Source organism: Eublepharis macularius, chromosome 5 (genome assembly GCF_028583425.1).
Source record: "Eublepharis macularius isolate TG4126 chromosome 5, MPM_Emac_v1.0, whole genome shotgun sequence".
Lineage (NCBI taxonomy): Eukaryota > Metazoa > Chordata > Lepidosauria > Squamata > Eublepharidae > Eublepharis > Eublepharis macularius.
The window spans coordinates 115,091,967-115,116,845 of NC_072794.1; the positions used below are offsets into that span (position 1 = coordinate 115,091,967).

At 45.1% G+C, this 24,879-nt stretch overlaps 1 protein-coding gene across 2 annotated transcripts in view; it reads right to left on the bottom strand.

The window, feature by feature from the left end:
* Positions 1-24,879, bottom strand: part of SLC41A1 (solute carrier family 41 member 1) — a 48,042-nt gene that overhangs the window by 6,210 nt on the left and 16,953 nt on the right. For both annotated transcript variants that reach the window (XM_054981151.1, XM_054981150.1), the window contains 8 exons: positions 20,820-20,927; positions 10,054-10,125; positions 9,542-9,686; positions 9,275-9,421; positions 8,148-8,295; positions 6,933-7,012; positions 3,285-3,419; positions 2,010-2,158 (listed from right to left, as the gene is read on the bottom strand). In XM_054981151.1, coding sequence (XP_054837126.1) covers positions 2,010-2,158; positions 3,285-3,419; positions 6,933-7,012; positions 8,148-8,295; positions 9,275-9,421; positions 9,542-9,686; positions 10,054-10,125; positions 20,820-20,927 — 984 coding nt within the window. The remainder of the gene's footprint in view (positions 1-2,009; positions 2,159-3,284; positions 3,420-6,932; positions 7,013-8,147; positions 8,296-9,274; positions 9,422-9,541; positions 9,687-10,053; positions 10,126-20,819; positions 20,928-24,879) is intronic.

Sequence of the window (24,879 nt, forward strand, 5' to 3'; positions counted from 1 at the left end):
GTGACATCATATGGTAGTCCTACAGAACAGCTACTAGGTTTTATTTATTTATTTATTTGATTTATACCCCGCCCTCCCCACAGATGGGATCAGGGCAGCTAACAACATTCAAAAATACATTAAAAGTCACAAAACCATAAAATCAATAATAATTTTTTAAAAGTCATTAAAATAGTCCAGGACAGGCTATTTAAACATATATTGGGGGTCCGTATATGGGCAAAGCAGATGGCCAAGGGCAGCCCCAGAAAAAGTGGTGGTCTTAGATGGAAGAAGGAGGACACCCGCTGGCACTCAGCCAAAGGCCTGGTGGAACATCTCCATTTTACAGGCCCTGTGGAACTGTAACAGCAGGGCCCGGATCTCCAGCGGGAGAGCGTTCTACCAGAAAAAGCCCTGGCCCTGGTTGAGGCCAGACAGATGTCCTTCGAACTGGGGACCACCAGGAGTTGCTTGTCTGCAGAGTGCAACACCCCGCAGGGGACGTAATGGAAGAGGCGGTCCCGCAGGTATGCAGGTCCCAGTCCGTGAAGGGCTTTAAACACCAAGGTTAACACCTTGAACCGGATCTGGAACTCCACTAGGAGCCAGTGCAGCTGGCACAGCACAGGATGAATGTGCGCTCAGATTGGCATCCCCAGGACTGGCGCGCCCATTGAGGCCAGGTAGGCGGTGGCCTCAGGGCACGAGGGCACCAGAGGGGCGCCGGAAGGGGTGTCAGGGGTGGAGGCGCGCGCCACGGAGCTGGCGTGGCTGGGCCGCAGCTGCTGCATCCAACACCCAGGCTCCTCACCGTCGGCGAAGATTTCATCAATTGTACCTCGTCGAGGGCTGGGAGCTGGGTCCCCAGCTCGATCACCCCACGACCGAGACACAGAACCTCCATCTTCAGGGGATTCAATTTCAGGTGACTCTGATGTAACCATGACATCACAGCCTCACGGAATCCAGAGCAAGATCAGAAGATGGCAATAAATATACCATACTTACGTTGGAGATAATGCTATTGTAATAGGCAACAGAGATACTAGTATGTTAACTGCAGCCACACCAACACACATAGCACTAGAAAAAAGTACATCTATCAAACCTCAAGAAGACAGGATGGCTAAGAAGAGCTGGGAATTATTTTGTTTAATTAAACATTACATTTAAACTGCTACATAGTATCAATCAATGCTTGAACTTTATTTAGCAAACTCTTGCAAGAACTGTGTTGAATCCAACCCACCCATGCTCTTAAGTGGAAGGGTAGTCGAATGGACCTCATTAGTTTACTTAACAAATAAAGAATTCAGATAGCATAGCTTAGAAGCTAAGAAACAAAAATCTCTTTTAAGGTAGCAGCAAGAGGAAACTAAAGGAAAAGTTGCAGGGCTTTTACTTTTGAGTTAACTTTTAGTAGATCTGAACTTGCCAGATTCTTTTAGGAAATACAGCAGTATATTAAGACTAATGGGGTGCTATCATTGTATTTCTGCTTCCAGCCAATTCAACAGTGCTCTTGTTTCCAGATGTGGAAGTGGCCAGAGTCCCTGACAAAATGTATCAAGCACCTGAAGCACAGGCTAGCTTAACAAAACATTTATCTGCCACCTAGTAATCCTTTCTCTCTCCCCCCCCCCCACCCACTTCACCCTGGATGTTATTGCTCTCAGTTGCTAGAATGGAATGCAAAAGGAGTTGAAAACGTTCGAGCATTCTCTCGTATGAAAGAAAACACACTAGCCCACAAACAAACAATCCAGACTAATGGTGCCTTGCATTAAGAGCCACTGGACTACAACAGCCATGCCCAGCTCTGTCAATTGTAAGAGGCTGCCCAGGAAAGCCTTACTGAGCTCATTTTGAAAGTACAGGTTTATTTTCAGAGAAAGCACCCCTCCCTCAATCATAGGTGGTGGTCAGATTTCAGCTCTCAGTAGGTAATTTGCACCCACTCTTTTAGCCATATTCCAGTCATGTGTTGATTTCTGGCAACACATGCTAGGCAACTAGAGTAGGCTTACCTGGAGAAGTGCTGCTGTCATGTAGAAGACAATAAAGATCAATGTGAGTGTTGTGTGGCCAGCCCTCATGGAACTGATGGTGTAAAGGAAAACCAAGTGACCAGGAACTACTAAGAGAAACAGCACCCGAGCAGACTGGGAGTTCACATCTGTGGGATACACAAAGAGACAGCACAGGAGTTAACCAGGCACACGTTATGAAGGGAAGCAGCCCTCCCTTCCTCTTTCAGCCTCAGTTCTGCCCACTGGACACAAATGCACGTTAACTGTGAGGATTATATATGCCAGAGACAAATTTGAAGTCCTCAGAAACATGCAACATAATGCACTGAACTTATACATGTTGTTAACTGACTTTTATTCCTAGAGTGGATTAGTTTGGGTTGATCAGCGATTATAGAAAGATTGAAACTCACATGTAAAAGACTATGAATGGTACCAACCAGTAACATAGAGCAATGCTAGTAAAGAAGCCCCATCCAGACGTACTTCTTTAAAGAAACTGTCATTTTTTCCCCACCTTCATGAGGGCTACAAGTGTTAAGAAATTTTTACATCAACTTCCAGCTCTCAAGATGGTAAAAAAGAAAATGCCAAGTTTCTTCAGAAGGTATTAGATTCTGCATTATAAGTCTTATTCAGTGCTACACTATATAAGCACAGCCGTATGAATTCTAGGGCGGACCACACAACCCTAGCACAGCTGTATGGTCTGATCTAGACCAAGCCTCCTGTTGTGGCTGGACAACGTATTACTATTAAAGCTAGCAGAAGAACTTAGCAATGGAAAATCTGAAAATATGCAGGACTGTTTATGAATTCCTTAATATTAGCAAGTGATTCCAGTAGTGCCATTCCCCTGATTCTTAACCCCACCCTACCCTCCAGTGTCTAAATGACTAAGGCTAAATGACAGAGAGACCTTTATAGGCCAAGATTACTTAGGAATAAACATTTTCTTTCATCATATGGAAGAAAAATAGGATAAGCAAAACTGTAAAGACTGCAGCAAGGCCAAAACTCTATTTGTAACTACCACATGAAGCTCTCCAAATGTTCTCTGGGATAATAAGCAAGCAGAGAAGCAGATTTGTTTGCTACAGTGCAGATGTCCAAGCATTCTGGTTTGGACAAACAAGAAGTCTCTAGTTAACCTCCTGTTCTATGCAGCAGCTCCCCACCAACCTCTTCCGATAATGCAACGTAAAAGGGGTAAAGGGAGAACATTAAAAGAGTACAGGGGATTTGGGCCACTGCCACACATTTGAAGGCTACCTGAACGGAAGAAAGTGCTGCAAGGGCTCGGGCACTTGCGGGGAGTCGTCTCCGAGGCCTCTCCAGGCATCCCGCTCATGTGGAGGTAAGTGGAGATGCGGCTAGCCTGGACGGCGACTAGATTGCCACCAACACCTGTAGAAACAAGACAAAGCCATTACAGTAAGCACACAGAAGCTGCTGCTTCTGTGCCAGCTCAGTTCTTTTTTTTTTTTTTGAGGATCATATACTTCCGAGTCCGCATCAGCCTAATGGAATAGTCCACGTCCCTAATGGAAGAATCCTTGTTGTTGAATCTTAAAGCAAAACGGACTATTGGATACTTACCGTGAAGGGTCCTTCTCCTCGGAGGAACAGAGGACATCTTTATCGGTGATTCCCACCATCCAATCAGGGAGGCAGGAACAAGTTCTTTCAGCTTCCAGCCTTCCTGGTGTGAGTCACCCTTCTACTCAGTTAAAATAACTCCACAAACAGTAATAACCTTAGTCTATATAGTAGGAAGAACTCTGAACAATTAAAACAGTTAAACAGGAAGCATAAGATAAGTGAAGGACAACAGGAAAAGTAAACAGATAATATATTGGATAGGCAGAAAGTGACATTTATGACGATGACTTTGGGAGGGCCAAGATGTCTTCCATTCCTCAAAGGAGAAAGACCCTTCACGGTAAGTATCCAATGGTCCGTTCTCCCTCTGAGATGGAGGACATCTTGATGAGATCTCCCAAAGTAGTGTCTTTAGTTTGTGGGTGGGTCATGCAGAGTCATATACATCGAGCTTTTAGCGCTTGACGAAAGTGGATACAGAGGACCAAGTGGCTGCCCTACAAACCTCTTCCACCATGGTGTGTCTGGCAAAGGCTGTGTTGGTTGCTCTGCTGTGCACAGAGTGTGCCGTGATTCCTGCTGGCACATCGAGTCTTTGTGTCTTGTATGCCTCAATAATACAAGCTCTGATCGTCCAACTGATGGCCGATCGTGACATCTTCATACCCCTGTTCGATAGTGAGATAGAGATTAACAAAGGTAGTTTTTCTAAATAGTTCTGTTTTGGCTATGTAAATTTTTAAGGAGCGCCTCATGTCCAGCGTGTGCCAAGCTCTCTCTTTGATATGAGATAGGTTGGGACAGAATGAAGGTAGGTAGATTTCCTGATACTTATGGATCTGAGAGTTGACCTTAGGGATAAAGGCTGGATCTGGTCTCAGTACCACCTTGTCCCGATGGAACACACAGAGCTCAGGGCTGGTGGACAGGGCGCCCAGTTCCGAAATCCTCCTAGTTGAGGACTGTGATTGCCATGAGGAATAAGGTCTTCATCCATAGCCACTTTTGGACTTCCTTTATGAGCTCAGTCTGGTGAGAGCTGACAGAACCATGTGTAGGCTCCAGGTTGGAAACGTGTGGGCCTGTGGAGGATCCTTGTGTTTGGTGCTCTTGAGAAAGCTGCAAATGTGAGGGTGTCTTGAGAGACTAATATCCTGGTATGGTGGTAGAACAGTCACTAGAGCTGCTACTTGGCATCTCAGGGTAGATGACTTAAGGCCACTAGTGTGACCATCTTGTAGTAAAGAAAGAACAGTTTCTACCCTGGGTTCAATGTGGTTAACCTTCTTTCTTTGGCACCAACGTACAAAGACCTTCCAGGATAGTTTGTTTGTGGACTGCCTTCTGGATCCAAGAAGTACACTAATGATTTCTTGGGAACCATACTTTCTTCTTGTCCTTAGTCTCAATTAGTATCTGATCCAGGGAGGCTCCGAACAATCTGTCACTCTGGAAAGGGTAGGCTGTCACGATTACCTTTGAATGGCGATCAGCCTGCCAGACCCTGCATTGACCAAGATGAGAAGAACAGCATATCTAAAGTTGCATTGGCCATGAAGGAGTTAGCTTTGAGGATCTGTTGGTCCCTTTGATGAGGTGTAGTTGCTGGATGGTATGAGCTGGATCATCTTTCTTGACCAGACTATGGAAACTCTGGCCACTGTGGAGGCGATAACTGATGCCTTTATGGCCATGGAGGTAGCTTCGTGTGCCTTCCTTAAGGCAAAGTTCGCTCTTCGGTCCATACTGTCCTAGATGGAGCCCTCCCCATCTGCTGAGACAAGACCAGAAAACTGTAGGGCTATTACTGGACTGTCCCCTTTAAGAACTAGTCAGTAAAGGATGGTAAGTTGTACAATTTCTTAACAGATATGGGGAAGGATTTGCTGGCCAGGGGTTTGGTCCAATCTGGCCTTAGTTTTTTCCTCAAAGAAATCGGGGAAAGGGAATACTTCTTCTGTGGAGTTAGATCTTGGGAAGAATTTCCTATTTCCCTATATAATTCTTCCCTAATAGGGAACAACTCCCTATTTCCCTTGGGCCTAGATTTAGACCCAGCGGAGGAGGAGGTTGTGTCCTCTCATACCGTTGACTCCTGCAGGTCCAGTGCCGGCATGGCTTTAGAAAGGAAGAACTGGTAGTCCCTTGGCCTGGCATCTCTCTCTCTGCTGTCCTAGGTGTGGTCTCTGCTCTAGATGTTTTGTCAGGCCATCGGGGGGGGGGGGGGGGAGAGCCCTGGTCTGCCCCCTCTGTATTTCTCCTGGATGGGGAGGAGCAGGAGGATGCCTAGGACGGTGAGCGGTGGGAGGGCTTATGTCTTCTCCAGTCTCAGATGGAAGGCTGGAGATTTCTTCCCTCATAATTTGCTTGAGGGCGCCCACAAATTCTGGTATAACAGGCAGGGGCCCAGATTCACGTGTATTACTCACGGTTTGTCCCTTGTCAGGCCCTATGGTTTGCGCCGGTGAGTGGGCCCCAAATGCAACAGAGTGGGTCAATTGGACCTTACTGGTCTTGGGCCTCTTGATTAGCTGCCCAGATAAGAAAGGCACCACTCCCTGTGCTCCATCTGTTTGCGTGGTGGGCGCTGTGCAGGCTAGGCCAGAGGTGGCTGCCAAGTTTCTTTTGCCGGATGAGGTGTGGTGCTGCTTCTTGGTGCACTTCGGGGCTTCCGGCTTTTTGATGGTAAGAGTGACAGCAATTGCAGTTTCCTTGCTCACGTTGGCTATTTTGCTGTCTCTGTCTCCGGCCGTGGTGTTGAGTGGAGTGGCTAGTTCTCCTTCCGATTAAAAGCTGTCTTGAGTCTCCATTTGAGAAGAGGAGCAGTGCCAGACAGAGGCCGAGAGAAGGGGGGAGAGAGAGAGAGGAACTCCAAGAAAAGATGGCTGCCATGGCCAGAAAAGGGCAGGAAAGGAAGGAGAGGGGAGATTCCCTGCAAGCACTGAACCATGGAGGGTAGTGAGAGAAAGGGAATTTAGGTAGAAGTGAGAAGAAAAAGGTAGATGATTAATACGAGTTTTAGCTGAGAGGGTACATAGTGCCTCTGAGAAGCTGCTCTCCCTGTCGAGGCAGGAACTAAACTGAACAGAAGGGTGACCCACCAGGAAAACAGGAAGCTGAAAGAACTTGTTCCTGCCTCCCCAACTGGAGGGTGAGAATCACCCATCAAGATGTCCTCTGACTCAGAGGGAGAACCGAGACAGGAAAAACTGTCTCTGTGGGAGCTCCCACCCCCACCACACACAGTGGCAGATCTATACAAGATTTAATTACCTTGGACTCTGCAGGATTTAAATGCTGCAAACACAAAGAACTCACCATTGATAACAGGCGTGAAGACTGCCATTCCCGCGAAATTTGGATCTGACACAGTTTTACCCAAGATTAGTCCTCCAACACTGCAAAAAAAAAAAAAAGCTGAGAATGGAATAGGTTTATTTAGAGGCATCCCCAAAATGTCACTGATTTAATTACTTAGCAGAATTCCTGTTTGTAGCTTGGTCATCCATTCAGTTTTCTTCTTCAATATACCCCCGCTCCCCACCAGCAACATACAAAATGCTTTACAATCACAGAGGAACAATCCTTTGCAGCCTGCTCCTGGGCTGGGCAGAAGTAGGGGTCACAAAATCTAATTGAACTGGCTCTTACAATTAAATCAAGATCCACACTTCCTCAGGCTGCTCATTCTGTTCTAAGGAACTTCTCACAAGCAGTCAGATCATGTTCAAGTCTGAGATAGGATGTCTGCACTTGGAGATGAGTTCAAATTCCAGGAGCACTGAAAACCCAGAAGTTGACACTGCTGGGCTCGAAGAAGAAATCCTGGCACCTAACAAACTATCTTCAAGTTCCAGGACTGCAAATCCACCCTTCCCTCCTCTGTGTTCTCAGTCTCTGTACATCCAACTCTACTCTTGAGGCTTTGCTACACTGAAGTGTGCAAACTTTAGCAGAAGATCTTCAGACTGAATCCCCAGGAGTAGTGAAGCATCTAATCCAAAGCATGGCAGAACTGAAGAAATCTGCTAATCCATTATGAAGAGGACATTTTAGAAGACAGATTTAATGGGGCCTAGAACCTGATCCATGTGAATGACTGATGTGGCAAAAGCATGTCTCCAATCTAAACTTTGCCCAACTAGTATGAGTTCTATGAGCCCACCTTCCTTTCAAGCAATTGTTTGGTGCCATGTAGCTATCAAGCAGTTTTGCTTGTTAGCTACGTGAAAGATTGCTGCTGCTTGTCTTGTTCTTTGTTGCCAGACTCCCTGGCTAAGGATCCCCATAGCAATATACAGATATCATCACAAGGCGCAGCATCTCTTTTGGCCAAATATGGAGATTAAATAGTTTCAAAGAGCAGGCTTACAAGATCATTTATCCCAATCTAATTTAAATTTCAGCCTTGGAACAGTCTACCCAGTTCAACTATGATACTTTCCTCACTCAGTTTTAATTACTTCCAGGTAAGATTTTGAAGAGAAGCCAAGACACATCCTTCACTGGAACAGCCACTTGTAGCCTTCCTACCTGCTAATAGCCATAGCAATGATGACAGGCTCCCAGCCAGAGTACAGAACCTCCCGGGTAGCTGGATTCCTCTTAGCGATGATGATCCAAAGGGGCAGCAGAGCAACAAAGAAAGCAAACACCAAAGGATTCACATAGGCTTTGTCCTCTGAGAGGAAAGAAACAGGAGGTCAGAGCAGCCAATACAGAGTGGTAAGCAGCCATCAGATCCTACTCCAATCCACAGAAGCAGGCAGCAATGCTATCTGTATACTATATAACATATGCCAACACTAGCTTCTAATTCACACGGTACAAAAGAAGCAAAGCTCTTTATTAGGAGTTCAAATAAACTGCTCCAGCCTAGCTATTCCATGCAGTATACACAGGTACAGTTTCAGCCCTAGCTGCTCTCTCACAGGCCACGTGGTTGAGAGATGATTTCCAGTTAATCAGCTGTGGAGTTTGCAGTTCAGATCTTGCTTTAAGTGCAAGCTGACCTTTGGGTGCTGCTTAGTTTGACTCTTGATTAAAATTTTCTATGAGCACTGATGGATTAACAATCAACACAATGAAGGTTAAGAAGAATCAGCAGAGCAACAATCCTTAAGGATGCAAATACATAGGTAGCTTATTATTAGATGTGCCCATGATACGTGTAGTTCTCTGAACTATTGAGTAAGGCCAAATTTGTAAATGCCACCGAATGCACTTTGGACAGGGCATACAAAACTTAGGCAGTTCTAGATATGTAAGAAACTGATTTTGATGTGCAAACACCAGAACGAAAGTTTTAAATGTGCTAATACCAGATTTTTGAATCAGATGACCATATGGGAAGAATTATATGCAACTGCATTTCAACATTCCCATGCTTTATAATGCACATGTAATTTGGGTCTAACTGACAAGAGAAGAGAGGAAAGTTTGCTCTGGAGAAGGGAGCATGCATCTACAATGAGCTCCTGGTTTGCAAACCATGCAGTGCAGACAGTCAGCACTATATCTACTAGAGCAGCGCAGCATCACATGCACCTTAAGAACGCTATAGATAAGAATGGGTTAGGAGTCCAGGATAATTTCTAGTCACTTCCTTATGGCACCTGTAACATGCAACATTGATATATAAGCAACCTCCTTTGCCTTACCCAGTTCTATGTAGAGGCCCCAGCTGATCCCAGAAAGCAAAGCTAAAGTGATCAGATCACCCAGACTTGCAGCAATAGGGGTAGCCACATTGTCAGGGTTAATGCCCATCTTTCTAGAGCCGATGATTACACCAATCATGATCATGCCTAGAGACCAGAGAGAGGCAGTTTAGTCTTGTCGCACCAGAAGTGCAGGGACTGAACACTTTCCTTCTCCCTCCCCCCTCCCCCTTTCCTTCTCCCACCTCCAAAGAATTTCCTTCTTACCCAGCACGAGAGAGGCTATGAAGGCTGTAGCCACACTACTGGCACAGAGAAGAATGGCATGGCCAATGCTGAAGTGTCCATCTGGGATCCAGCCAAATATCACCGCAGCAATTGAAGCCAGAAAACCTACCACTGTTGCTTGAACCTAGAAGACACAGCCAGATATTAATGGAGGAGACCAACAAGACAAAAAAAAGTATGTTCCTGCTCCTAGCCAGATGGAAACCCTAACTCTGTCCAAAGGCTTGTGGCTGCATCCCCTCTGCTGTTGGTGGCAGTTCAGCTCTTTCCCTCTTGCCACCCATTAGTAATATCCCATGACTAGTATTTTGCTAAATTGGAGAGAAAAGAGTTTTCTTCTAGGTTGTGACAATGAGTTGCTCAACATTCTTTGGGACTGACAGCCACTGGAGTGATGATGGATCCCATAACAGCAACGTACGAGAGGGCTTAGCCTCCTCACAAACTTCCCCAACTCCCCCCAAAGCCCTCCTAATTACCTCAATACTTACTTGTATTAAAGCCATGTTCCCAATTATCATCCTCCAGAGCTCTTTGGGGGTATCCATTTGCCCAATGTTAGCCTGCAAAATAAAAAAAGTCACAAAGTAAATGAGCAGTGTATGTTTCAACATGGCTTGGGATTCCACATTTATCAATTTACTCTGCTTTCTGCAGCATTCATTAAACCCTGCTTTCAGTAAACACTGATCTGGACCATACAGGTTAATTTGTGGAGAACTGCTGGTTAGAGAGCCTCTTACGAGCTATGATTCAAGCTTTCAAGAAGTATCTTCAGTCGCCTCTCAACTATACATGATTTAAAACCTCCTCAGAACTAGGATCAGGAGAGAAGACCCAAATTAGGAAAAAGTTCTGAATTATTATAACCAGGGGTCATTTTGTAGAAAAAGAGCTGGACGAACTCATTAGCATATGCCATGCCCTTGCCACCACCGGAAGTGTGTCATTAGCATAACTGATTTGCATATGCCACACCCCTTGACATCACCTATCCTGGCTGTTTTGGACCCAATCCTGGCCATTCAGGGCCGAAATTGGGCCCAAAATGGCAAAAAGGGGCTGAAAATGGCCAAAAAGGGGCCCAAAATGGTCAGGATCGGGCCGCTGCTGAGTGGGAGAGTGATCTACCACCCATCAGAGGCCTGATCCAGGCCATTTTGGCCCCAATCCAGGCTGAAACGGGCCCAAAATGGCTGAGAGTCAGGTGGGCGGGGCCACCTGACAAGTGACCTTTCTGTACTACGCATCCAGACTGTACCTATAACAGTAAAGGCTGCAATACCTGGACAGTAACCCATTATTTAATTATTTACTTCATTTATGCCCTGCTTTTCTCCCCAGTGGTGACCCATAGCAGCTTACTTCATTTGTCCTCTCCTCCATTTTATCTTCATAACGCCCCCATCCCCTCCCCGGATGAGGTAGGTTCGGCTGATAGTTAGTGGCTGAAGGTCACCCAGTAAGCTTCCATGGCAGATTGGGGATTTATACCTTGGACAACCAGATCCTAGTTTAACATTCTAGCCATTATATCCCACTGGCTTTCTGCAATGCGGGCAGCCATTCTGATCCACTTTAAGGTAGAAAGAGTAAATCCATCGGCATTTGAAACTTTTTTGCAGTTCAAAGATTAAGAACAGAAGCCCCTAACCCAAAGCTCCCAGCAAATGCCAATAAAAGCTACTGACTCAGTTATACTACCTTGTCAGAAGCATGTATTATCATTTCTGGCTCACAAATCGTTGGTCATGTTGACTTAACTACTTGTGGAAGGAGCTCAAGGTCTGATAATAAGGAAGAAGGTCAGAGTGCCACCAGTGAAAATTAGGAGCAAATAAAGCACATGCCAAGTGACTACTCATTGAGGACAGAGTGATTTTGCAATATTTGGGGTCTTGAATCAGTTGGAATAGCTATGATACCTTCGGTTCCCTAGCCAAGGATAAACTGTGCTACCCTAGTTCAGAGAAAAAACTTAACACACGGCTCCAGAATGGATTGTGAGCTTCCCCAACATGTGTTAAGTTCAAAATGAAGTTATTAATGGTAATATTTCTTTAGGTTATGTCTGCCTTTCTTACTGAGATTCAAGACAGATTATATGGTACAAGAATACAATCAACAGTTAGGGCATTCAATGAACAATAACATAAGGCATGGGTCGCAGAAATTTGAAAACAGACAAAGCTGATGAAACATTGCTTATGTAATTAAATATGACATGTTTAGCAATGTAGACACTGCCCAGTAGAAGCATACATCAACAGACAGTATCTAGGCCAGTGGCATGATCTGCAGTCCCTGCCCCTTTACCAAAGGATCTATTTTAGCCATCTCTTACAACCAAGCCCTATTACCTGAGTAAAAAAGCCCTCCTGAATAATTTGGGTTTGCATAGTTCTCAGAAAATCAAACAAATGGAAGCTTTCCTGACTTCTTCAAGCAGGCCATTCCATAAGGTGGAGGCCACAGCAGAGAATGCGTGTAAATGGTCAGCTGCTGATTTAGCTCAACTGCAAGGTGTCATCTGCGAACAGTCTGTTTCAGATGAATGAAGATGGTGGAGCATATCCTGCAGATATGAAGGGCCAAGTCCATGAAGGCCTTTGTACGTGATAGCCAAAACCTTGAATTGAGCCTGGTAACTGATGAATCAGCACTGAAGTGACTGCAGAATGCGAGTACTATGCATGCTCTGTCTAGTTCCGATGATAATCAAGCTACAGTGTTCTGTATCAGCCGGAGTCTCCAGAGTGACTTAGAGAGGAGACCTAAGCAGAGTGCATTACAGTAGTCTAGTCTTGATGTTACCGTGCCATAAATTCAGATGCCTAGATCAGCTGTGTCAAGGTAGAGGGCCATCTTCCAGGCTAGTCTGAGTTGGGAGAATACCAGAAACGTGGTACCAGGCAAACGTGAATCCTTTGCCCAGAAAAAAGGAACCACTTGTAGAGCCTTCCATCTGTACCATTTTACACACACAGTTACTATTTCAGTGTGAACCAGTGTATAGGAGAAAATTGGAGATATTTAAAATATTTACAATCCCACTTCCCAACCAAAAGCTTCACTAGGCAAGCTAGTGCCACCCATGCCAAGCTCTACCCAAGCTTGAATTTTCCAGATATTGTTTACATCTTACCAATGGCAGCTGTAGCCATCATGTGGACTAGAAACATGCCTTGTCCAAACTTCAAAGCCAAGAGATTTATAAAGAATCCAAGTTTTATAGAATTAGACCCCTAATAAGCATCCATCAGACAAATCAACAGATTATAGCCTGCGATGGCTGGGAATCTCTGGATAGCATCAAGAACACACTGCCTTAAAGAGCTTACTGACAGCTGTGGTGCTACATATTATGCAACTTCTCTGGGCTTTTTTCCTCCCCTGAGTTCAAGTATCATCATGCCTAACTGAGCAGGGTTCTGTTTCCCTTCTAATCCTTCCTTATACTGCAGACCAATGCTGTAATTCCATGTCGGCTATCAGTCATGAACATGTCAAAGGTATATCTTCCAAAGACACATGGCCAATCTGAGCAAGGCCATTTCTCTCTGTTGAAAGAACAGGCAAATGCCGCTGACAAATACAAAGAAGCAACTTAGAAGAAAGCAAAATAAAGCTATCAAGGCTGTCAACTTATTCAACCTCCAGAATATGGTAGCCTTGCTCCTTCTAAAGCAGCACCTGAACAGTAGCATACCTTACTACAGAGAGAATCTAAAGGATGATTCACAAAATGATTGTATTCTCACTAGTAGTAGTCAAAATCTGTAACCTGCGAATTGGGAAGTTACTAATACAACCAACAGCTATACCCATGGTTCCATTGCTGTCATGGGAGTTACCACCAACCATTTCTATACAGCACAGTTACGTGAATGGATTTCTGGTGCTGCTTTCCCTTCATATCTCATTTCATCAGCTCATGCAGGATGAGGGTTAATAAAAAAATAAAAAAATAAAAAGTAAAACTTCCAGCAGACACAAGAGGCTTATGACAGCTCTACATATGGCCAGCACCACTGAGAAAATGGGAACACAAGACATTATGTTCATGCAGTGCCACAGGGACCGTTGTGAACCTGGCTCAGAGAGCCTTTGCAATTAGGTTAAAGAGCAGCATGGCTGCCATTGTTCATAGCTAGGTTAACTTTTAATCCCCTGCACAGGATGGAAAAAATACTTTCTTAAACTAAAAAACACATGCACCCTATTTTAGGATCCTTAATGCCCAGATAATGAGAAGTGGAACTAAGCTTCCTTCATACACAGCAAGCTCAGCAACCAAATCCACAGAAGGCTTATTTTAGAAGCTCTTCCTGGTCCCATCCCCCACCCCTACCCCAGTTAGTACTCTTTGGATCCCTTTCCTTAGCAAAAGAATTCAGATGATTCCAACACACACATATTCAAACTGCAGCCCACAGAAAAGTGGGCTTATTATTTGATAAACAGTCCACCAAGTATAGAAGCCAGGGCACAGCAAAGTTCTCTCTCCAGCTGCACCACCATATGAGTCCTACACATATTAAGCTGCATCAAGTGGAACGGAACACAAAGTGAGCTGTCTTCCAAGTATGAACCTAGCCTCTTTGGGCTAGCACCATCTTCTCTTCTAACCGTTGCCTTCTTCAGGTTCTTTCGTATACCTAAGTAGTATTAGGAAAGCACAAATCCCAAATATAAAACTGCAGACATGATGCTGGTGTTTGTTTACCCACTGTGTCTACATACATGCTGGGAAGTTACAGCCAACTGTGACTTCACGATACATTTGTACACAGGTGTGGCCTTAACTAGGAGTGCAACAAAGTGCTGATTTCGGCACTGCTAAGGTTAACAGAGAAGAAGGGGAGGAGAGAATTTCTCGCAATCCACTGGGAAGTCCTCCTGCACACAAGTGAGAGGGAACACCATTTGGATATTTTTTCAGGCAGATGTCTTCCATGCAAGGAAAAAAAATTGGCATTATTGTATATGGCTATCTACATGTAGGTGGCATGCCTTCCCCTTGTAAGCAGTTGTCAGTACCAAAAGTCAGAGCAGCCCTTAATTCCTACTTTTAGAGTCCCTTCCTTCTAGATTAATAGGATCATGATTCATACGTTTCTTTACCAATTGTATGCCCATCCCTAGTTACAGTTTTCTTTAGTGAAAGTAAAAAGGGAGCCTCTGTAGAGTAGTTCTGAATCTAGGGGGGAAAGAATGAAATCCCATTTCAGCCCTAATGTAAGGAGCAGCCTTATTTCAGAGTCCAATCTATTATCTTTCTACTGAATACTAATGGACAACAGTTCTCCTGGGTCTCAGGCAAAAACATTTCAGCTGCAGTTCTTAAAAGAGTAGTCAGGAACAGACATGAGATTTTATATATACAGAACCATGATGCTTGTTCTCAAGAAACACTAACTTACCAGGCTGCCTAACAAACTGGCCAACTGAGATGCCATTTTTGCATTCACCTCATCACTTTGCTCAGTAAAACTTGAATCCTTCCTCCAGCCTAAGGAGCCTTATTTCAACTTAAACTCAGAAGAAGAGCCACTCAAGCCGGATGAAGACTCCTTGGGCTCCAAGGAAGCTTCACACTCACTGAGCAGGGTACAGGGATACATGCCATAAAGATCTATTTGAAAAAAGTGTTGCAATAAGTAGTGCAATGCACTCAGAAGCTGTAGCACATACGATACATTGTCTACAAGCTCAAATGCAGCAGAATTCTGGTAGCAGCAAGAACATACTTGACAAAATAGCATTTGCACATGCAAGGCACACCAGGTATCATAATACAGAAAACCTGTTTTAAAAAGAGATCTAAAATCCTACTGGGGGATGCATCTTCCAACCATACATTTTGTGTTCAGAATTCTTCTGCAGTGAAACCCTAAGGAACGTTCTGCCCAGTCAAGCATGCACTATGTGCCCCTTTCAAAGCTGCACTCAACACTATACAGATGAGCAGGACTAGAGTGGTGGAGAGGATTACTAATGTGAGAATGAGCTACTGTATTCCTTCTCCATATGTTTACACATATCCTACAAGATATAAATATCTGGGGATGGGAGATATTTGCTGCATACATCAAGTGGCAAGAGAACATCAAAGACACTCTTCCCAATGGGCCTAAAGTCCTTCCCATGGGAGGGCTAGGAGAGTGAAAAGAAGTCATTCCCAAACCAGAGGGTGACTCACCCACCAATCACATTCATTGCTCTATAAAATAGACATGCATCAGGCAGCAGACGAACACCATGGCCAAGACAAAATCGTTCCTACACAAGTGAGTTTAGATGACACTACTGGATTTGGCCAATTTATACTCCTTGAAAAGGTCTTCCAGAAAAAGGCAAGAGGGAGGTTGGAAGCAGACAGGAAAAATACTTTCTCTGCACAGCAAGGGGGAGTCTCATTTCCATGTCAAGTCTCTATCACTGCCAACTATTAAATTCTGCTGGGATTCCACAGAGGCTTAAGTGGTGCAACTCTGACTTAATCCTGCGGAAACATGACTTAGAAAAGGATTACCAAGAGAAAGGACAGTCTTCAAGCCAAAGTCAGGAACGAATTTTGTGGTTAGAGCATTTGTTCAGGATGTGGAAAACCCAGGATAAAACTTCTCGTTTTGGTGGACATGGGGTAGATCTCTTAAGGCCAATTTTAGATGCTGTCTCCTGAAGTTTCTTCTTTGAGGAAGTATAAACAGAGAGCAGTGTCTCAAAGCTGATGCTCATTACAATGGTTCTGCTTTCTGGAGAGTTTCTCTGAATAGTGGCTTGGTCCACTTCACTTTGTCCAACACAACAATCACAGCTGCTGGACGCCTTTGGCACAGCACAATCATGTTCATATCACTTCTCCATATGTTTGCACATATCCTACAAGATATCCTACAAGATGTGTGTCACTTCAAGACTTACACATTAAGGAGCTTGCAAAAGTCACATGGAAATGTTGGGAAGGGAGGATAAGTCACTGGAAGCAGAACAAAATTAAACCTTACTGCATCTGACCAGCTGATCCTTCCAAAGAGTGATAACAGTTTCTTATATTACTGGGAGTCTTAAGGATTGCAAATGTGCAAGAACAGGGCAGAGCAGCTGCTGATTAAAGTTAATCAGCAGGGAAGGACAGAACAGGAGCAGGTATCTCCACAAAGGACAAATCAGTGGCTTCCTTGCTGCCCCCTTGTCAGAGTTACAGCTGTTCACAACTGTCACTGGAAGCAGCTTCACTATCCACCAGATCAAGGGGCACCAGTCAGCGCCAATTGGCAATGGGACAACAAAGCTGACCGCTAATAAAAGCAGCGAGAAAGATCAAAACTGGCAAAGGCTGCTTTGTAAGAGGTGGCCAGCATGACTTCAGGTTTATTTATTTTAATGTTTCTTCCACACAGGCCATGTAGGATGCAGCTGACAGATGCTCTACCATCTTGCTTCATACCCAGAATTTGGCAAGAGGCCTCGTTCTGGAGAAGTCAGTCATATTTTCAAACTTCTCCAGCAACACAGACTGACCATTCTGTGTTGAGCCCGCACACCTTTCTAACCTGAAATGGTCCTGGGTAGGATGGGGTCATATTTGCCCTGCTAGGGACTGCACATGTACTGATGACTTACATGCACATTTCTACAATAGGGCAAGAAGCATTCCCCATTGGGGGCATTTTGGGTCAGAGGAAGGTCTAAGCCCCTTTCTCTGCATGCAATGGTCTGGATCTGAATTGGACCACTGTGCATTTGGGAAACACAGAACTTGAGAACACACCTTTCAACCCATCTTGGGAACATCCCTGGAGAAGTCACAATGTATTGTTAGGCCCTTTGAAGTGGCAGAAGTGGCCTGAATGGTTAGTCACGCTCACAGAGCCCTGCCTACACCTCCCTCGTACTTTTCTTTGCATAACATGGAGATGTGCTACTGATCTCCACTTTAGCCTTGGGCTTGAGACCGTGGAGAGATTCAGACACCTTCAAAGATGTGCATTTAGGCATACCAGCATTGGTCCCAGCTCTTCTATGTGAGGGTCAAACTAGATCAATGGTTGATCAAACATTTAGTCCCAACCCCAGGGTTTGCTGAGATGTCGGGAGGGGGGGCACAAATTATAAGGGACTGTAATTCACTGAGGAAGGAGTGCTTAGCCTTCTCCTGTACCTGCTAATTTTCCAATGTAAATCCCCTTTAGGCTATTTCTCTCCTCCGCAGCTTGGCCTCCTTCCAGGCTTGCTGGTGAAAATAGTTATATTACTTTGAGGGGAGGGAAGAGAGAAATAAAGCCCAATGGAAAGAGTAATCAGATCTTCTTACTCACCAGTTTCCTCTAAGACCCCTTGCTCCAACAACAGTAGCATTATCAAGGAGATTCATATCCATAGACCTCATATTCCCCATATGCTCCAGTATATCTGCGTGTATTCAACACCCTCCCCTCAACAAGAGAACATTCACGAATGGCAAACCTGCATGTTACAAAGAGGATTTAGTCCCCCTACCATAAGATATAAGCCCAGGCAAGGAGCTTCTTGGCCTGGAATCTTTCTTTGGCAACATTTCTTAGCATATCGGAACTGCTTTGTGCAGTCTTACACCTGAAAGTCAAGAGCAGGAAGTTTACTTTGATGGCTGCAATCGTATTCTGTTAATAAAACAGAGAGTTTGAAGTATTCAGCCATACAGTCACAGAAGAGACCCAACAACCCACAAACATATCAAAGTGTCATGCGCTGCTCCTCAGAAGGAGGTGGTCAACACTCTGCACTCCTATTCCAGGACTCCAAGATCAAACAGCTGCGGAGAAGTTCTCTCTCAGTCACTCTACAGCAGAGTAACAGGACACCATTAGAGAGGTACCCACTACTGTCAAGAGGCCAGAAAGCTGCTTGTTTTTGCATTTAAAACACCTGAATGTGTTTAGCTTTTGATGGGAAAACTCTGCAAATTACAGTATCCTTCAGAAACAGTACAGAAAACAAGTTTTGTAAGTGACTGAACATTCTAGAAATGTGCGCGGAGATGCTAAGCACCAGTGTAGCATAGCAGACAGAGTGTCAGACTAGGATCTGGGGAGGCCTGGGTTCAAATCCTTGCTTTTACCATGGAAGCTTGCTGGGTGACCATGGGCCCATTACAGACTTTCAGCCTGGCCTACCTCACAGGGTCATTGTTGTGAGTGAATAAAGAAGGGGAGAATAATATTCTAAGCCATTCTGAGTTCCCAACTAGGGAGAAAATTGGGATATAAATAAATGAAAATGCAAAATGCATGGAACTCAAATTGCAGAGGCTCCTTCACACAACCAATCCATGAGCAAGCACTGCACGACAGCAAGTCTTTCTTGAAAGATGATATTAATACTGAGAACACAGAAGGTCTGAGCCTTATGCCCCCCATTTGCAGCCCAATAGCCTTGGGAACTAAATCCAAAAGAGCCAGCACAGCCTGGGAACGTGATCTCATCCACTGGTTGGTTCTTGGCTGGCCATAAAAATATGGACCCCTGGGGCTAAGGGGGAGGTGAAAAAAGGAGAGAAGGTGACATATTGGTGAGTGTTTATTAAAAAGCCAAATGTAGGTCTGTGTCCGGGGTCTGAGGCACAGCCCCCGGCCTCAACAAGAGGAAGCAGGGGGAGGCAGCCAGGAGACAGCAGTCCTGCCACCTCAGCCAGCAGCCAGGGCCAGAACCTGCCTACACCAAAGGGAGAGGGCAGAGGCAGGAAGAATTGGGACCCAGCAGCAGCCCAAACAGGGCCCTTACCTGCAAAGGGGGAGAAGCAGCCACAGCAACTCAGAGCCACGCCCCAGCATCCACCCCAGCTTGAAGATGGCAACCTGACTCAGGAGGTGCTCAGAAGCCAGCCCCTCCGGGTAGAGCTGCTGAGGGCACTCTGTGGGAAGAGCTGGGCAGCCAGCCAAGGGGCCGCAGCTGGGCCCACCTTCCCTCATCAGCTCAGCCAGAGAAGCCCAGTAGCCAGCCAACATGGTGCAGCTGTGGCTGATCCCGGCAGCCCAGCCAGCTACCCCTGCTGCAGCAGCTTGAGACAGCCCATGGCCACGCCAGGGCTAGAAGACAGCAGCCTGGCTCAGGAGTTGCTAGAAGCCAAGCCTCTACAGGGGGGGCTGCCACAGGCATTCTGCGGGAGAAGATGGGTAGCCCCGCCCAGCATTGCCAAGCAGGCAGCACGGAAGCTGGCTAAGGCAGCTCCTCGTGAGCAAGGCCAGGCAAGCTCAGTAGCTCAGAGGCTGGCTGGGGCAGCCCCTCGTGAGCAAGGCCAAGGAGCCCTCAGCTGGGGATGGCTCACACTCAACCCCACCCTGCCAGCTAGGCAAAGGAGCCCAGAAGGGATTAGTGGTTGGAGGGAAACACCTGGGGGAACGCACAGCTGGGCCCAGTCAGGAGAGGGAACAAGCCTGGAAGGAGGGCGGGGTGGAGATAGGAAGCCCTATAAAGGGTGGCTGGGAAGAGCTCTGGGGTGGTGGGTGTGAGTGAGGAGTGATGATGTGGAATGAGAGCAGTAGGATGCAAGGGTGGAGGCTTGGAGGAGAGTTCTGGAAGGAGGAGATGGAGGACACAGAGGGCAAGCAGGCCAGGTTGAGCAGGCCAGCGAGTGGACTGAGAGGGAGTCTGGGTGAGGTATACCGCCCCTCCTTCCACAGAGCAGGGTCCTGCAGAGTCCCTGGCCCCCCTGTGACGTCAGGAGCAGACCGCCCAGTGCCACGCCCAGCGGCAGCCGCGGCAAGCCCTGACAGTCTGTATCTGAAGATGACACCACTTTGTTATTATGCACAAGAAGACACAAAAGCCTATGTACTCTGAATTTGTGTAGTGTCAACCAGATTTAAATCGAATGTTATTTCACAGAAACTTGGGCAACAGGTCTGCAGTTCTCGGCTCTGGCTGTGTTTCACTAATGTTAAGTGAGAACAGCAGGTTTATATGCAGATTTCCCCAATGTAGTCCAGCCTCATCTGAGATGGCAGCCTTGGCTTTCTACTGCATTTTTTCCCAGTCAGGAATCTCTTCATTTGAAATGATGAAATATCTTTCTAGTCCTCATCATTTGCTTGGAAGAGAACCAATCAGGTGACCAAAAGCAGCAAAAACCAGACAGCTGAACTCACTTTAAAAATGCAAGAAAACTTCTGTAAGTGAACACCACCTTCAACTACATCTGCAGAGAGAAAAAGCAGTTAGACACATGCAGGCTACTTGCCTGCCTGCCAGCCATAAAGACCAAAATACTCACAGCAGTAGAAAGACGAGATGCTAGCGTCATCTCCAAATTTCCCTTCAGTCCAAGGAGGGCTGGAACCAGGATGAATACTTCTTCCACATACTTGAATACATCCCAGTGCTGCAAGACCAAGGACACAGTTCAGAGACCTATACAAGATTACTAAATGAGACAGCAATTTTCAAAACAGGTTCTCTTCTACAAGGGGTGGTGGTGTCTTCAACAGCTTATCACAAGGTTGTCCATGGCATCAGCAATAGCAAGCAAACTGCCTGCAGTGGGGGAAGAAAAGTTCAACATGCAGCCATAGGAGAGTTCAGGCCATGTTTCTACCTAGAGAATGCTTTCAGTTAACAAAGGTATGTCCAAAAGGCACAAGCTGAATGAATGCAAGGGCCATGGAATCCTTTGTAAAAGGCAAGAATTTTTAGGGTAGTAAAAGATTCCTTATCTATTGGAAGGAAGGGAAAGACAGATTAACAAAAAAGAAAGAAGGACTACTGGAGCTGCACGCTGAGAAAAATAGCAGTCACCTATTTGTCCCAAAGGCTATAGCCTTGAACCAGAGAAGCTGCATCCAGGGTCACTGAGCCCAAATTTATATGTGACAAGGCTGATATGGCAAAAACTTACCCCATGTGACTTTTCATAAGTCCAGCATCAATGTACTAAGAATGCTTTGCTGCTTTGCACAGGTAGCAGGCCAGTTTAAATGCAACTCTGGATTCACATTATTTTTCCTCAACAGTTAAATTAGATCTGAGCTGTGTCAGGCACATCTTGCGCCTCTTGGGCCCAAACTCTTGGTTTGAATTCCGAGAACAAGAGCAGTTGCAAGTCAGGTTGCCAACCTCTATGTGGGTCCTGGAGATTTCCCTTCTAGAATTACAACTGATGCCCAGTGGGAAAATGCAAGAGTCCAGTAGCACTTATAAGACTGACTACATTGGTGGTAGGGTATGAGCTTTCATGAGCCACAGCTCATTTCTTCAGATACCTGATGTACACACTTTAGAAATTGTTCCCCAGGGAAAAATAGTTGCTTTGGAGGGTAGACTCTATGGCATTATACCCCACTGAGGTCCCTGCCCTCCCCAGGCTTCAAACCCCCCCCCCCCAAATTTCCTGGAATGCTCCAACCCTGAGTCCCCTCCCCTTCAGGTCATGGATTGCAAGATACAATTTTATAAACTTCCAAATATGGGCAAAAAAGTGTAAAACTCTAGTAGAAATCAACCCATTTCTCTTTTATTCCAAAACCTGCACAATCTGTAAACATCCTGTCCCTCCCAGTATAAACCTTAGCACACTGCATGCATTTCCAAACTCTGGGTTTCTTAGGGCACACTAACTACAGGGCAATAACTGTAAGTGTAGGATTTTTGCAGGACAAAAAACCACAGAAACTACAGGCAAAAATAAAAATTTTGAAAATATACCAGACGACCTTTTACGCCCCTCTCCCCCTTGAGAAGGATGCCTCAGTTAATTTCAGCATATGTGTTTCAACCACTAACCAGCTTAATTTCTACTTGGAAGAGAACAGTTTGGAAAGGATCAGGTTTTTCCCTGGAAGTCAGCCAAGGGGAGGGGGAGCAAATGGTCTAAAGTGAGCTGTTCTGAACGACCTTAGAATATATCACAGACCTAGCCTGGTTCCTACTGAGCCCCTAAACAGTCTGTTCAACCAAGTACATCACCTTAGCAAACCAAGGAGGTTGATGGGTATATTGTTAATTGTGTCAACAGATGGAGTTGCATATGGTTATGCATCTGCTATTTGCTCCTCTGAAGCATAGTGAAGAAACTATGCCACTTCCATCTCCATTACTTGGTTGTATACAGTGGGTTGATCCAAGAAAAGTTCTTTCATGCAGTATAATAGTTTAAAGTATCATTCACAATGTTCTTATTTCCCCATTCTGCCCATGACTAGATCAACTGGCTGGCTTGCAACAGGTCTAAACACACCATCTACAAACTTCACAAGACTCCAAAGGCAGAAATACACACACACCTGAAAAAACAGCAGATTTTAAAATTGCCATTCCCATAATTCAAGTAGAAACTACTATAGAAAGTCAGCAGCAAAGGGGCAAGGCAAAGCTCACCAAGGTGGTTTCCTCAGCTTTGGACCCTCTAGAGAGAAGGCACTCTTATGATCACACCTACTGTATTTCAGAGACTATGCTCACATGAAAAAATAGACCCTGAAGAGAAGTCTAGGGAAGAACAGGATGTCTTCACAGAGCTTACAGAAGCTGGTGTTGGCAGTCACAAGCAAAAAGTTGTGAGAGAGCCCAGAACGGAAACCTGCATCTTTCAACTATTAATATTCTAGCCTGACTGCTGATGACAGCACCTCCCCCGTGCTTCATTCAGGCTTCTTCAGATCTCCGTATTACAAAATTACAATTTTCTCCCACCGGTAGCTAATCATTTCCACAGACAAATATCCTACAGACTCAATTTTTTAATGCAATTCTTTGAGGGCATACAGGAATAGAAAAACAGGTGGATTTTAGTCCAGTGGCTCCTTAGAGATCAACAAGATTTTCAGGCTATATGCTTTTGAGAGTCAAAGCTTGCTTCCACAGATATCAGCTGAAGGGAGCTCTGACTCGCAAACACTTTTAACCTGAAAATCTTGTTGGTCCTTCAAAGTGCTACTGGACTAAAATCCTGCTGTTCTACTGCAGACCAACACAACTATCTACCGGAAAGAAAAACTGGTGTATTTCCTAAGACCAATGTATTAGAATTATGTCAACAGAATCATCTCAGGAATCTACAAGTATTCACTGAGGAGCTTTTGTATATGCTTGTATCCATTCCTTAGTAAAAAAAACCAAACAGTACACCTGTTATATGATACTTCAGTAATTAAGCCTTATTGTATCAAATGGAAGAGTTCATCCAAAATGCACTTAACCATCACTCAAATTCCCTCCAAGCCATTTAGGCAGACACTCTTGTCAAACATCAAAGAGTATCAGTTTGGCCCATGAACCTCACACAGCACACTTAATGAAATATGATCCCATTTTTCACTCAGCCTGAAGGGTCTACTCCTAGCAAACTGACAAAGAGACATTACAGTACAATCCTAAGAAGAGCAACTCCTATCTAAGGGTGCAACTCTGTTTAGGATAGTACCGTTAACCCCTTTGTTGGATAATCCATTTAGACCCAGTTGCTTTCAAAAGTAGTCTCAAAGAAAAAAAACCTGCCTAAACAGGAAAGCACAAATACTGTAGTAGATATATGGTCTTGGGTAGGAAGCTACCTTTCCCCCCTTCTACAGTCTGCAGAACTCCATTTTATTTATTATAAACATTCCTATGCTGCATTTCCATCCAGAGAGCCCTTGAGGCGGCAAACAACAGATATTAAAACATTAAAATAACATTTTATATGTATATATAAATACAATAAAACATATAGACATATAAACACACATACACAATACCAGGGAGGAGAACCAATAAGAGTTTACTGGAGATAAACCAAATGAAACAAAATCTTCGCCCACTGCCAGAAGACAATGACAGAGAGATAAGTGAATTCCATTGGGCAGAGAGTTCCAAAGTTTCAGCACCAAAACCAAGAAAGATTTCTCTTGGGTTGTCATCAGTCTAGCCTCAAATTGTGGGACATCTGAAGCAAGGCCTCCAAAGATGACTGGAATGGTTAGGGAGGTTCATATAAAAGAAAGAGATCCTTCAGGTATGCTGGCCCCAAGCCATATAGGACTTCAACAGCACCCTGAATCAGGCCGGGAAGCAAACCGGGAGCCAGTGTAGATGGAACAAGACTAGAGTGATATGGTTCCTATGACCCAGTTCAGTCAACATTCTGGCTGCAGCATTTCCCCCAATGATTCTTTAAAGGACAAAGTGGCTGGCAGTTGTGTAGGACTATTTAAGAGACAGTTCTGTTAAATGTTCCCTGCTCTCTGTGTCTGGCGATACTGTCCTCCTGTCCACCCCTCTCACCAGTCCAGCAGCAGCAGTCACCATCCTCAGGCCCTGCAGCACCACCTCTGGCAGTATCTCAGTTGCAGGAGCCCCTA